The sequence below is a fragment of the Pelobates fuscus genome, chromosome 12 (assembly GCF_036172605.1).
Source record: "Pelobates fuscus isolate aPelFus1 chromosome 12, aPelFus1.pri, whole genome shotgun sequence".
NCBI classification, from domain to species: Eukaryota; Metazoa; Chordata; class Amphibia; order Anura; family Pelobatidae; genus Pelobates; species Pelobates fuscus.
Genome location: NC_086328.1, coordinates 33,132,319 through 33,147,540, shown reverse-complemented (window position 1 = coordinate 33,147,540; position 15,222 = coordinate 33,132,319). Strand labels below are relative to the sequence as shown.

Genomic DNA, 15,222 nt, shown 5'->3' with positions numbered 1-15,222 from the left:
TGGCTGAATACTCTGGTAGGCCCCAGATTTGTGGCAAGCCTTCTTGCTTGATTTCGGGTACAAGAATGGCATGGGTCTGTTGCTCACCCCTTCCTGATTATGCTGAGTGCAGGCAAGTGCTCCAATGACTGTGGGGTACCCCAGATTTTGTCAGATTATTAGTGATTAGTGCCCGGAGCGATGGTTAAAGGCGTCCGTTCGGCTCAGGCGCTAAGCTCCGCCCACCTGTTTAGCATTTTAACTTGATTAAGACATACGTCCTGAGATCAGAAGCAATAGAAAACTATATACTTTAAAAAATAAAATTAACTTTTTTTGTTTTTTTAAATAAAAATATGTATTTGTCAATTTGTTTTTTTTGCAGCAAACACTATTTGAAATATAATTAGTTACATAAATTACAAGAAAGATCATTCTAAATTCTTTTTTGCGGCATTTGTTCTTCAAAAACTGACTAAAACACACCTGACAACCGCTATATTTATTTTTCAGGTGAGAAACATGCCAAGTGTAGGCTTATAAAATGTCTTGATTGCAAATTCATGTAATCCTAGTATGATGCACTGTAGCTTAAATTCCATACTGTCATTCGTGGTAGGCAAATGCAAAGTCCCAGAATCCTTTGTGGCTGGCATCTCTCTCAAGGCTCTTGTGGTTAATGTGTTTTACAAATTTCATTGTTTCTTTATCTCTGTAGACTAATGCCAGGCAGTTGTTCTCGGGGTAAACTGTGAGGAGCTAAGGTAAAAAAAAATAAAAAATGGATGAAATTTTCGGAGATTATCAAACATGGAACAAATATGCAGAAAATAATTGTTAAACTTTAGCTGAAAATAGACATTGGAAACAAAAGTTAAAGCGACACATTTAAGCAACATACCCACCCTTGCTATAATGTAGAATAATCACTTTAATGCAAATAACGAACCTGGGTGGCATTGGTTGGCTGAGAGTGCAGGGGTGGGCAACATTAACACTAATAATACAGAAATATGTATATCTGTATGATCAATGATGTCCAGTAGAGGATGCGATTTGGCTACGAGAAATCCTTGATTTATGTAAAATCATTTCTAAACATTTTGTGCGGTAGGGAGGCTGGGTCGATCTCTTTAGTACTAGCCTGATTTAGTGTGTGTGTGTTTTGCCTGTATGCAGGGGCGTACCTAGAGCATTTGGCACCCCCCCCCACTTTAAAATGTAAAGAAAAACCAACAAAAAAACGCAAACTGTTTTTAATGTATTTCACACTGAGCAGTGCTTGTGTGTTTGAATGTAAGCATGTTTTGTATGGAGTATGTAAGTGAATGTAGTACTGGCATTTTAATGCAGGCGTGCATCTGTGTGTTTATATATAATGGTGGTGTTCTAAAACTTAGGTGTGTTTGTAGTGTTGAGGTTTGAACACAGGGGTGTATTTGTGTTTAGTGTTGGCAAGATGCTGAGATGTATACACATACACACTGATACACTTGCAGATATATAGACATACAGATGCAGAGTGACAGAGATACAGACACACAGCTACACACACACGCATACACACAGTCGCACATAGATACAAACACAGATACACATGCACACAGTGTGTGTGTTTTTATAGTGGATGCAGTGTGGGATAAGTACTGGGAAAAGCTGATTTTTAATTAGTTGGGGGGAATGTGCCCAACTAATTTAATAAAAACTGCACCCCCTTCCCCCAGTACTTATCCCATACAACAAACACTGCATACAAAACACACTGCATCCACACGTCACACTATTTCCCCCCTCCCTGCCTCCTACCTGTGGCCAGGAAGGGGGGACACATTTCCCTGGTGGTCCGGTGGCTATAGCAGGGACCCAGGAGTCATCTTGCACCCTCCAGCAGCAGCATTCCCTTTCCTCTCACAAACCGCGATAGCGTTGCCGTGGGTTGCTATGGCAATGCTCCACGCGGCATGCATGCCAGAGCATTGCCATGGCAACGCTATAACTGCTCGCGAGAGGAAAGAGCATGCTGCTGCTGGAGGGTGCAAGGGGACTTCTGGGTCCCTCTTCACCCCTTAGTACGCCAATGCCTGTATGCATGCATGTACCTACATAATGTGTGCGGGCTGTAAATTTTAAAGTAATGAAATTCAAACTTTTTATTCACAATTGGATTGTTTTTATGCATATCAAAGCAATGCTTATAATATGCAGTATACACATGTTAATATTAAACACACACATATATATATATATATATATATATATATATATATATATATATATATATATATATATATTACTCTCAAACTAAAATCTAAATTGTTTAACTTAATCATACCTTGTCCTCCTTTGGCGTACAATCACTGACCCCCATACTGTCATTCTGACACAATCACTGATTTACATACCCACACACGCAACAGGGCTAAAAGAATAGGAGAATTACTCGCCAGGCGTCTGAAACTGCATGTCCTGAGGAATTCCATATGCCCGCACTCTAGAGGGTGCCATCGTATTTTAATTTGTACAAACTAGTTAATTTGGTGTAAAGCATGTGATTAACTTTTAGTTGTTCTTGGTTTAAAATTTTTATGAACTCAGTAGTGTGAACTGCCAGAAACGAAAAATGTGCCATATTGAAGGACAAAATAGTCAAACTGAAGAATTCTCCAATCTACCTGTTATCAGTTCAGCTATTCTGGCCTTGAATTTGTGATAGTTCATACTTTAGGGGCTGAAGAAGCGTGGCTTGTTATTACTGTACAAACATGCACTATATTTTTCCTGCAGTTGTCTAAAATCTTGCATACCCAACTACCAGTTAACTTAAAGTCTTCTGACTTACCTCCTCATCTTCTTCCTTTGCAATGTAAGATGTAAATCCTCCATACTCTTCTTTCCAGTCTGTATTTAAAATAAAGTGTGAACATTTCAAAGACGAATAATACTACTAATAATTCCTCATTATACAACACTATTAGCCTTCCACTATCTTGAAGTAACAGACAATGTACTTATTTAACTGACGGTTACATTAAGAGGTAGGATTGATTCCACAGAAGAACTTGTGAATGAGGGGTTACAACAGACATCTGAACTTGGTGTATTGCAAAACTAAGCTGTCTTAAAAGGACAAACAAACAATCATGTATGACTCGTGTAAGATGTGCAGATGGAATGCAACAGAGGTTGTAGCTAGTTGAAAAGTTCTATTTTGATATACTGTATATAACAGAATTTAAATCATAATTTATTGTCTACAATCAACCATTCTTTATGTATAGCTGCAGTCACAAGCAATTACAAAACAAGTGGGATGGAGGAAAACCATATTGCTTTTCTAGTAGATGTCACATGAGGCATCTTACATAAAAGAATTGTGGCTGTATATATTAAAGAAATCAATCTGATAGCAGAACCATATCTTCCTGCAAATCAAAAATTGTAAAGCAAGGAAACATGGTCATTTTGCACACTCAGAGTACCTCCAGTTTCTCTCTCTAGTGCTGTTACTTAAAGAAAAGTAGTTATCTTTTATTATTAATGGTTTAATTTAAAGAGGTCACCAGTTACTTAATGTAAATAGCTCAGAATCTGACCTTTACATCCACAGAACAGCAGGAGGTCCAATGCAAATTCATGTCGCTCTGGGTCATGATCGTGTATCAAGGTGTAATGACCATGCGTCCAGTGACGCAGCTCTCCACTACATAAAGGAACCTTTTCACCTGCAAATGATGGAGGAACAGACAATGAATGGAAAAGCTGCTGGGAATTCTCAGATTTAGATACGTAGTGCGGCTGTACTTACTTTGTCTTTGTTCAGTCCTAGACTGCTCAGCTCCACTGTCATCTTCTGAGACTGATTGATTGTTTTGTGAAGGTCCTTCTCCTTCAGAGTCATCACTGTTTGTAGATAAGAAATGTAAACTAAGGCCAGTGAGGTTGGACAGCAGCAGAAAGAACGCTTCAGACTTCAGCAGTTCCATGCAGCTACTAATGGCGTTGGGGAGATCCCCTCTTGCCCTTTGATAACACCTACAGGGGAAAGACACAAATTAGAAAAAGACTTAACAGTCCCACTTGTAGACACATGTTGTCCCATGCTCTGCACCAACCTTCGATTAGGTGGACCACACTGTTCCCACTCAACAGATTGTGTCGCAAGAACCACACAAACTTCATTGAACTTTTCTTCCTGCAAATTAAAAATGGTGAAAAAAAAAAACAAAAAACACATTGTTTGCACATCTAGGGTTCCTTCTAACTCCTGCTTCTCTCCAATGACCTTACATTACATAAAGAAAAACTGAATCTTTTCACTATACATAAAGTATGTAAACAAACAAACATTTTTTTGTCCAGTTTTACTTGTTTCTACACAACTAGTGTAAATAAAGATGAATAGATTAACTTGTCATGATTGAAGCAGCTTCATAACTAGGACCTCAATTAATTTTGGAATATAGAACAAATGTTAGTAATTCTGAGTTCTAAAAGTGGACCATTGCCAAATGCTGAAACTATACTTTAAAAGGGACACTAAGCACCAAACTTTTTTTTTTAAATTACTTTTTGCTACCCTTCTTGCACAGTTTGTTTAACTATGAATCTATCATTACATGTTCTGTTAGTAGCCTGCTTGATCCAAAAGAATCATTTTGTGTATGATTAAAGGGACACTAGTCACCAGAACAACTACAGCTTACTGTAGTTCTGGAGAGTATAATAGCTCCCTACAGGCATTTTCATGCAAACGCTGCATTTTCAGAGAAAAGGCAGTGTTTACATTGCCCCCTAGGGACACCTCCAGTGCCACTCCTCAGATGGCCACTGGAGGTGCTTTCTGGGGCAGTGCTGCACAGTAGGCAAGCACTGCTGTTCAGCGTGATGCTAAATTTTCATCATAGTGATGCATTGATTCAATGCATCTCTATGAGGAGGTGTTGATTGGCCAAAACAATGTTTAGCCTCGCCCCATCCCACCTCCTTACAGATTTCAGCCAATCCAATTATGATGATGTCACCAAAGGACTGGGGACGGGGCAAGTGCCAGGGGACCTGCGCAGCGCTGTTAGTATGGTGGGTTTTAACACCTTCTAAGGGAGGGGGAAAAGCCACCTGAATGGTGATTTTAACACTATAGGGTCAGGAATGCATGCTTTTATTTCTGTATTTCTGACCCTATAGTTTCTTTAAAGTATAGTGTTCCTTTAAAGATCAATTAACAGAGCAGGAGATAACTTGTAAACGCATGGTGCTCTAAGATCTGATTGAAAATAAATCCATTTTTTGTTTTCATGGAGGCTGTGTGAGTCACAGCCACAGTTGGTGTGACTATACTTGTATTAAAAAGTAATTTCATTTAATGGCAAAGGATTGAGCTGTGAAACTGGAGGGGCATCAGCTATACACCAAAACTGCTTAATTAATCTAAATATATTTTTGTGCTTAGAGTATCTCCTTTATAGTGGTCACTATTTGTAGAAAAAGGACAATACCTAGAAGTTATTTGACCTTTTTTCAAATAACGGAGTTTTCTAGTAACTGCGAAATAATCCAGTTACATTTAATTTTGTTGTACATACGTGCGCATTGCATTTTCCCTGTTAAAGGACCATTATAGTGCCCTGAGGGTGCCCCCACCCTCAGGGTCCCCCTCCCAACGGGCTCTAGGGGGTGGAAGGGGTTAAAACTTACCTCTTTCTCCAGTGCCGGGCGGGGAGCTCTCCTCCTCCTCTTCGGCTGAATGCGCATGCGCGGCAAGAGCCGCGTGCGCATTCAGCCAGTCTCATAGGAAAGCATTCACAATGCTTTCCTATGGACGCTGGCGTCTTCTCACGGTGATTTTCACAGTGAGAAGCGCGGAAGCCCTCTAGCGGCTGTCAATGAGACAGGCACTAGAGGCTGGATTAACACTATTGTAAACATAGCAGTTTCTCTGTTTCTCTGAAACTGCTATGTTTACAGCTGCAGGGTTAACACTAGATGGACCTGGCACCCAGACCACTTCATTAAGGTGAAGTGGTCTGGGTGCCTATAGTGGTCCTTTAATACTAAAATCCTAACGCGCATTAATGAAAAATAAAAACAAATGTGTTCGGCTATGTCCTCTAAATCCATTAGCAAGTGTCAAGCATTTAAAAAAAATAATAATTGCATTCTTTGACCTTCCAGGATAGGCCAGATGTACTGAAAATGGATAACATGTATATTTTTTGAAAAATAATGCATGAGGTTATATTGTATGCAGAGTTTTATTTTCAGTTATAATAATGACAGTTTCCATTAATTGCGGAGATATGATGCTATTCACATTAGCTCTGTCTCTTTGTCATTTTAACCTGTTTCACTATACTCTAACTAGCCATCCATCCTAGATACATCAAATATCTGCATGTAACCCCCACCCCTGTTTTGCTATGTTCTATTGTCTTTCCTTCCTACTCCCACACCGTGCCTTCTTCATTTTACACAAACCTGAAGGAAATTTTTCAAGAGCATCTCCGACCTTTCCTCAAATTCCTCTTGTATTTGAGACTGGGCATCGACTGACAGATAAACTGGATTCACCCACTCGTACAGGATTTCATGCTGTGGAAACCAAAATATACATTGGTCAGTAGATGCGTGGTCTGTGGAAACTCAAATTCATTACACTGTGAAAAAAAATTCTTACATCATGAGGTATGTGCGGACTGCGGAGAGGTAAAGGATCCAAGAAGGGTTGGGGCCTTTCAAGATACGGCCCATAAAACCAGCCACTGACTGAAAGGCGACACTTTCCTTCACAAAGCACTTCTGAAACCTGTTCAAAAAGGAAACAATATTAACATACAGATAGTATCAGAGGAGTGGATTAGTTAAACGAATGGGCCAATTAAAAGTGGGTGTAGAACTACACCTCCCATGATGCTTTGCCAGCCATAAGGCAAGAAAATCATCACTGGGAATGTAAATTAACAACTTCTGATGTACTCTTTGCCACAATGAATCTACACAAGGCTGTGCAAGTAGACTTGGAGTAGGGATCGACCGATTATCGGTTTTACCGATATAATCGGCCGATATTCGGTATTTTCGGCAATATCGGTATCGGCGATAATACCTCCTAGGACCGCCGGGCTCATTACAAGCCCGGCGGTCCTGGGGGGCCGGCAGGAAGCGGTTTCTTACCTTGCCAGCAGCTCCTGCAGCTCCATGTCTAAATCTCACGAGACCCGCGGCTGCAGAGCGTTGCCACGTGTTACCATGGCAACGCTCCGCGCGGCACTAAGGGCCGCGGGATTTACACTGGGGACCTGGAGGAGCTGCTGGCAAGGTAAGTCAGCGCTTGCTGCCGCCCCCCCTTCCCTCCCCCCCCCCCCCGACTTAGACCACCAGGGAATACTATATCCCCCCTCCCTGGTAAGAAGCAGGGAGGGGGGACTAAAAGAAACAAAAAAAAAACACCATTTATATATAAAAAATAATAATAATTAATATAAACCCCCCCATTTTACACAAATTACATCACTACACAAACACACACTGCATTACATACATACACACAACACAAACACACTGCATTATATACACACACTACACAAACACACGCACACTACACAAACACACTGCATTACATACATACACACTACACACACTGCATTACATACATACTACACAAACACACTGCATTACATACACACACTGCACTACATACACACACTACACAAACACTACATTATATACACACACTACACAAACACACACACACTGCATTCACTATACACACACTACACAAACACACTGCATTCACTATACACACTACACAAACACACTGCATTCACTATACACACTACACAAACACACTGCATTCACTATACACACTACACACACTCTGCATTCACTATACACACTACACACACTCTGCATTCACTATACACACTACACACACTCTGCATTCACTATACACAATACACACACACTCTGCATTCACTATACACACTACACAAATACACACTTCATCCACTACACACACAGCTCCCCTGTCTAAATACACTTCATCCACTACATGTGGCATGTATATTTTGTGCATTTGCCGTTAGAAATAGTTTATTTTTTTTAAATGGTAAATGTACAGAATATCGGCAAGTTATCGGCTAGCGGCCTGAAAGTTCACAGATTATCGGTATCGGCTCTAAAAAAAAAATCAATATCGGTCGATCCCTAACTTAGAGCTCTTGATTTTTCTTAAAGTTCTAGGTAACAGGCTTTGTATGATAAATGAAAAATAAGGCAATATAACCTGGCAACCAATGGTAGATACAAAATATCAGACAACTCAAACTGATTACATATAGTTCTGTGAGTCTGTGCAAGCCACTTTTCTCGTAGTATTCCTTTCTTCTCAACCTTCCGTCATCACATTTATACACCATCAAAATACAGTGGTACCTAGGTTTACAAAATGTAATGCGTTCTCTGGGACGTTTCTTATTAAGAAAAAAAAAATTTGTAAACCGAAACGCGGTTTGCCATAGGAATGCATTGAAAACCAATTAATCCATTCTGAAGGTCAGAAAAAAAGTCAAAACGAGCTGGCATGGAAACCAACCCACAATGCAGAACACACAGTAAAAGGCATGCAAACGACAAAGCACAGCTCCCTACCTTTCCACCGCTTGAGAAATGCCCGAAAAAAGTTCCCAAAAACGCTGCAAAAAAATTCCAGAATGCCACGTGCTACCCACAGACTCCAGCATGCACAGGGGCCGCGCTGTAAACCTCCCAGGTGCAATGCATCCGAGGGAAACTTGCTTTGTATTGCGAACAAAATTTGTAAACTGAGGCATTAATTTTCTAATGGATTTTTATTTGTAAACCCAAAATTATGTTAACCGAGGCGTTTGTAAACCGAGGAACCACTACAAAATAACATTTTCCCTCTAGTGAAATAAGTGAACAAAATGCAATAACTTTTGATGTTTAATAAGTATAGGTGTTGCCACTCACCTGATGAAAAGATATGGGTGAAACTTCGAAGAAAACTAGTGAGTTCCACTTGGGAATGAGAGACTTTGCAATAGACCCAGGCTGTGCGTTTTCTGCAAGGACAAGGCACACAAATGATATATGGACTAGAGAGGACAAATGGAACAATTATTAACCCCCCTAATTAACTGTTTAAAGAAACACACCAAGCACAATAAACACTACAGTACGTGCTAGCTAGTGGTTATGGTGCCAAAAATGCCTTGATGTCCCTCCCAATGTAATTAGTTATAACAGTTGGTAGTGGTTTGACTTCTTACGTAGTGTCTAGTGTCTACAGGGCCCTTGTAATACCCTGACAGCCAGAAGCTCTCTCTAGCTGAACTAATTAATGTACAGTGACGTTTACATCCTATAGCCACAAATATGCAGAACACATATGTGTGTACTGGCATGAAATAGGGTTAACAATGAGTGGAAAATAAAATATTTTACCCATCTGCTAGATTTTCTTGCTTGTCACAGGCAAAATTAGAAGAATATGTACTGTCCAATATATGATAAGATTTATTTAGATTTTTGTAGTATTACATTAAGAGTTACAGATGCATATAATAGCTTCAGGGCTCAGAAGTTAAGTGTTTAATTTATCTTTATTTTTATGAAACTTTCGAATTAAAACAGACCATCAGTGTTGTACAAATCAAGGGATCCTCCATATGCTTCGAGCCATTCTGGAACTAGGTACAGGATAAAAGCAAATCTCCTGCCTTCTAACTCGTCATCATGACATAGCAAAGTGTCTGCAAAAAAAAGAAAAAACAAATTAAAAACAGTCGCATCCACTGATGTAAGTTCCAAATTCATGGGCACATGGCCTGTACCTGTGTAGTCATACTGAGCACAGGACATATCAACGGTCTTCTCCAGTTTGACACCTGTAATATCCGACAGCCATTCCCGGAAATCCTCAAACAGTACCTGTCTGAGAACAGCATATAATAGGGTTATGGAATTCCAGTTTACTTTGAGCAAGAGAAATGATCTACATTACAAATGTAATCATCTTGGAAGAGACATTTCTGTATCTTTAAAAGGCAAGAAAGGAACCATTGCTTTTAAATGGAACACTCCAAGCACTCGCAACAGGTGACTAGCCTGTTCTTGAATGATTTGACTACTGACTCTGGGAAAGTACCATCACCACTACAGCATACTTGGGAGTGTTCCCTTTAAGAATTATAAGCATAAAAGACTTTGAAGTGTTGGACATTCCTGTACAAATTTACTGTACGATGTTCTGTCAGTTTAATTTTATTGTGTAAACTTTAAGATACATTGAAAATGTGGTCTCTACATTTTATTGTAAGAGGCCCATTGCCCACTCTGACTGTGCTTCAAGCTATAGCTGCATAACATTTGGGTGACTGGAATTAACATTTGCCATGGTGGAGGAAGAGTATCTCAGGAATTAGATAAGGCACAAAGTTCATAGACTCTCACCTTAAAGCACTGATATGTGGCTCTTTCCGCCTCTTCAGATCATCCGACTGAAAAAGAACATCAGCATTTATAATAGTGCACATTAAGCCAATCGACTTGGAGTTCTCTGGCATTCAGCTGTCCTTTATTTTACTTATTGCTCCTTCATTGCAACCCAATCAATCTACTTCTTCCAAAGGACCCATCCAACTTTCTTGCAGCACTTCCCAATTCCCACCTGTTTAAACTTGTACAGGTCATTAGATTTTTCGTTGAAGTTCAGACCCAGTAGCTCCTCTTTTAATCCATCCAGGAATTCCAAACTCTGAATGACAGGGTGGATCACACAGTGCGGAAAAGGGGCAGAAGACAAGGTAATGGAGCCTAGAAGATCCCAAACAAATAGATTACATCTACTATCACCCGTTTATAAAGCTGATCATCTTAATTTCACAGTAAAGTGTCCAATCAGTTTTGGCACACGAGTTAAAAATGAAATCTAGCTTGCGGTGATTGCAGTCCAGTGTCGGTTTGTTTAACCCTAAAAAACTGCAATGTTTTACATTGCAGGGTTAAACATACAGGACCACAGCACCCAGACCACTCAATTGAGATGAATTGGCTTGAGTGATTTTAGTGGTCCTTTAAGACGGGATATGCAGTTTTAAGACATACCCTCAATTAACAAATTCATATAAAAGGGCATGCATGTTTTCACTGGGGTATTTCTACTAAACAATGTTTATTTTATTTGTTGTAATTAGGCAGTGGAGCATCCCTTTAACAGAATTTATAAATGATTTTTAAAGTTTTATTTGAAAGTGTAATTTTCTTGGGACGTGACGGTTCCCCCTGAATGAGTTTGTTTCCTTTATGCAGTATACAAACACCATGTCCACAAACATTAGCATGGTGTACATGGCAGCCCCATGTCCAGGATAGAACTTTGTACATGGCAGCCCCGTGTCCAGGGTAGAACTTTGTATATGGCAGCCCCATGCCCAGGGTGCATGGTGTGTATATGTCTTGAGTAGACTGGTGTGTATGTACAGAGTAGCATGGTGTATGTCTGTATCCAGGGTGAATACTGTGTGTGTGTGTGTGTGTGTGTTTGTGTCCAGGGTGCATGGTGTGTCTGTGTGTGTTTTTATGTGTCGTGGGTAGAATAGTGTGCCTGTGTGCGCATAGGGTTGCATGGTGTGTGTCTGTGTACAGGGTGAATGGTGTGTCTGTGTGTGTACAGAATTACATTGTGTGTGTCTGTGCCTGTGTGTATACAGGGTGCATGGTGTGTGTCTGTGTACAGGGTGAATGGTATGTGTGTGTATACAGGGTGCATGGTGTGTGTATAGGATTCCATGGTGTGTCTGTGTGTATACAGGGTGCACGGTGTGTGTCTGTGTGTGTTTAAGTGCAGGTGCATGGTGTGTGTCTGTGTCCAAGGTGAATGGTGTGTCTGTGTGTGTTTAAGTCCAGGTGTGTGTCTGTGTGTATAGAATTGCATGGTGTGTGTGTGTTTAAGTCCAGGTGTGTCTGTGTCCAGGGTGAATGATGTGTGTGTATATGGTTGCATGGCGTGTGTCTGTGTGCGTAGAATTGGTTGCATGGCGTGTGTCTGTGTGTGTATATGGTTGCATGGCGTGTGTCTGTGTGTGTATATGGTTGCATGGCGTGTGTGGTTGCATGGTGTGTCTGTGTTTAAGTATATGATTGCATGGTGTGTGTGTATAGGATCCCAGGGTGTATGTAGTGTATGGTTACATGGTGTGTGTGTATAGGATTCCAGGGTGTATGTAGTGTATGGTTACATGGTGTGTGTGTATAGGATTCCAGGGTGTATGTAGTGTATGGTTGTATAGGATTCCAGGGTGTATGTAGTGTATGGTTACATGGTGTGTGTGTGTATAGGATTCCAGGGTGTATGTAGTGTATGGTTACATGGTGTGTGTGTATAGGATCCCAGGGTGTATGTAGTGTATGGTTACATGGTGTGTGTGTGTGTGTGTATAGGATCCCAGGGTGTATGTAGTGTATGGTTACATGGTGTGTGTGTGTGTGTATAGGATTCCAGGGTGTATGTAGTGTATGGTTACATGGTGTGTGTGTGTGTGTGTATAGGATTCCAGGGTGTATGTAGTGTATGGTTACATGGTGTGTGTGTGTGTGTGTATAGGATTCCAGGGTGTATGTAGTGTATGGTTACATGGTGTGTGTGTGTGTATAGGATTCCAGGGTGTATGTAGTGTATGGTTACATGGTGTGTGTGTATAGGATTCCAGGGTGGATGTAGTGTATGGTTACATGGTGTGTGTGTGTGTATAGGATTCCAGGGTGGATGTAGTGTATGGTTACATGGTGTGTGTGTGTGTGTATAGGATCCCAGGGTGTATGTAGTGTATGGTTACATGGTCTGTGTGTGTATAGGATTCCAGGGTGTATGTGTATAGGATCCCAGGGTATATGTAGTGTATGGTTACATGGTGTGTGTGTATAGGATCCCAGGGTGTATGTAGTGTATGGTTACATGGTGTGTGTGTGTGTGTATAGGATTCCAGGGTGTATGTAGTGTATGGTTACATGGTGTGTGTGTGTGTGTGTATAGGATTCCAGTGTGTATGTAGTGTATGGTTACATGGTGTGTGTGTGTATAGGATTCCAGGGTGTATGAAGTGTATGGTTACATGGTGTGTGTGTATAGGATCCCAGGGTGTATGCAGTGTATGGTTACATGGTGTGTGTGTGTGTATTGGATTCTAGGGTGTATGTAGTGTATGGTTACATGGTGTGTGTGTGTATAGGATTCCAGGGTGTATGTAGTGTATGGTTACATGGTGTGTGTGTGTGTATAGGATTCCAGGGTGTATGTAGTGTATGGTTACATGGTGTGTGTGTATAGGATTCCAGGGTGTATGTAGTGTATGGTTACATGGTGTGTGTGTGTGTGTGTGTATAGGATCCCAGGGTGTATGTAGTGTATGGTTACATGGTGTGTGTGTGTATAGGATTCCAGGGTGTATGTAGTGTATGGTTACATGGTGTGTGTGTATAGGATTCCAGGGTGTATGTAGTGTATGGTTACATGGTGTGTGTGTATAGGATCCCAGGGTGTATGTAGTGTATGGTTACATGGTGTGTGTGTGTGTGTGTATATGATTCAAGGGTGCATGTATAGGATTCCAGGGTGTATGTAGTGTATGGTTACATGGTGTGTGTGTGTATAGGATTCCAGGGTGTATGTAGTGTATGGTTACATGGTGTGTGTGTGTGTGTGTATAGGATTCCAGGGTGTATGTAGTGTATGGTTACATGGTGTGTGTGTGTGTGTGTGTGTATAGGATTCCAGGGTGTATGTAGTGTATGGTTACATGGTGTGTGTGTGTGTGTGTGTGTATAGGATTCCAGGGTGTATGTAGTGTATGGTTACATGGTGTGTGTGTGTATAGGATTCCAGGGTGTATGTAGTGTATGGTTACATGGTGTGTGTGTATAGGATTCCAGGGTGTATGTAGTGTATGGTTACATGGTGTGTGTGTGTGTATAGGATTCCAGGGTGTATGTAGTGTATGGTTACATGGTGTGTGTGTATAGGATTCCAGGGTGTATGTAGTGTATGGTTACATGGTGTGTGTGTGTGTATAGGATCCCAGGGTGTATGTAGTGTATGGTTACATGGTGTGTGTGTGTATAGGATCCCAGGGTGGATGTAGTGTATGGTTACATGGTGTGTGTGTGTGTGTAGGATCCCAGGGTGTATGTAGTGTATGGTTACATGGTGTGTGTGTGTGTGTATAGGATTCCAGGGTGTATGTAGTGTATGGTTACGTGTGTGTGTGTGTGTGTGTGTGTGTGTGTGTGTGTAGGATCCCAGGGTGTATGTAGTGTATGGTTACATGGTGTGTGTGTGTGTGTGTGTGTGTAGGATCCCAGGGTGTATGCAGTGTATGGTTACATGGTGTGTGTGTGTGTATGTATGTAGTGTATGGTTACATGGTGTGTGTGTGTGTGTGTATAGGATTCCAGGGTGTATGTAGTGTATGGTTACGTGTGTGTGTGTGTGTGTGTAGGATCCCAGGGTGTATGTAGTGTATGGTTACATGGTGTGTGTGTGTGTGTGTAGGATCCCAGGGTGTATGTAGTGTATGGTTACATGGTGTGTGTGTGTGTGTGTGTAGGATCCCAGGGTGTATGCAGTGTATGGTTACATGGTGTGTGTGTGTATGTAGTGTATGGTTACATGGTGTGTGTGTGTGTGTATGTAGTGTATGGTTACATGGTGTGTGTGTGTATGTAGTGTATGGTTACATGGTGTGTGTGTATGTAGTGTATGGTTACATGGTGTGTGTGTATGTAGTGTATGGTTACATGGTGTGTGTGTGTGTGTGTGTGTAGGATCCCAGAGTGTATGTAGTGTATGGTTACATGGTGTGTGTGTGTATAGGATTCCAGGGTGTATGGTTACATGGTGTGTGTGTGTGTGTGTGTGTGTGTGTGTGTGTGTGTGTGTGTGTATAGGATCCCAGGGTGTATGTAGTGTATGGTAGCCATATCTGTCCCATGTGTTCACTCACCATAGTTCCCGGCTTCCCTCCTCTCCCAGGCCTGTCTAGCTGTATCCCTCCCGGCCTGGTTCAGCAGGCTCTCGGTCAGCCCAGCTTTGATCTCCCGCTTCCCTTTCTTAGTTTTGGGGTCCCTCCGGTCCCCTTGCCTTCTCTTGCTACTCATGTCGCCTGCAACTACAACTCCCCGAATGCTCAGCGGCTGCCGCACGGCACGGAGTCCAATGACGTAACTAAA

At 41.3% G+C, this 15,222-nt stretch overlaps 1 protein-coding gene across 1 annotated transcript; it reads right to left on the bottom strand.

Annotated features, from left to right (window-relative positions):
- Positions 1 to 366: 366 nt before the first annotated feature.
- OGFOD1 (2-oxoglutarate and iron dependent oxygenase domain containing 1) lies at positions 367 to 15,221 on the bottom strand. Its single transcript, XM_063437305.1, has 13 exons — positions 14,997 to 15,221; positions 10,667 to 10,812; positions 10,450 to 10,496; positions 9,831 to 9,931; positions 9,633 to 9,749; positions 8,968 to 9,059; positions 6,653 to 6,781; positions 6,454 to 6,567; positions 4,092 to 4,171; positions 3,785 to 4,011; positions 3,573 to 3,701; positions 2,819 to 2,877; positions 367 to 738 (listed from the first exon to the last, which is right to left on the bottom strand). The coding sequence occupies exons 1-13, from the start codon at positions 15,148 to 15,150 to the stop codon at positions 586 to 588; spliced, it is 1,548 nt and encodes a 515-aa protein (XP_063293375.1). The 5' UTR covers positions 15,151 to 15,221; the 3' UTR covers positions 367 to 585.
- Position 15,222: the final 1 nt, after the last annotated feature.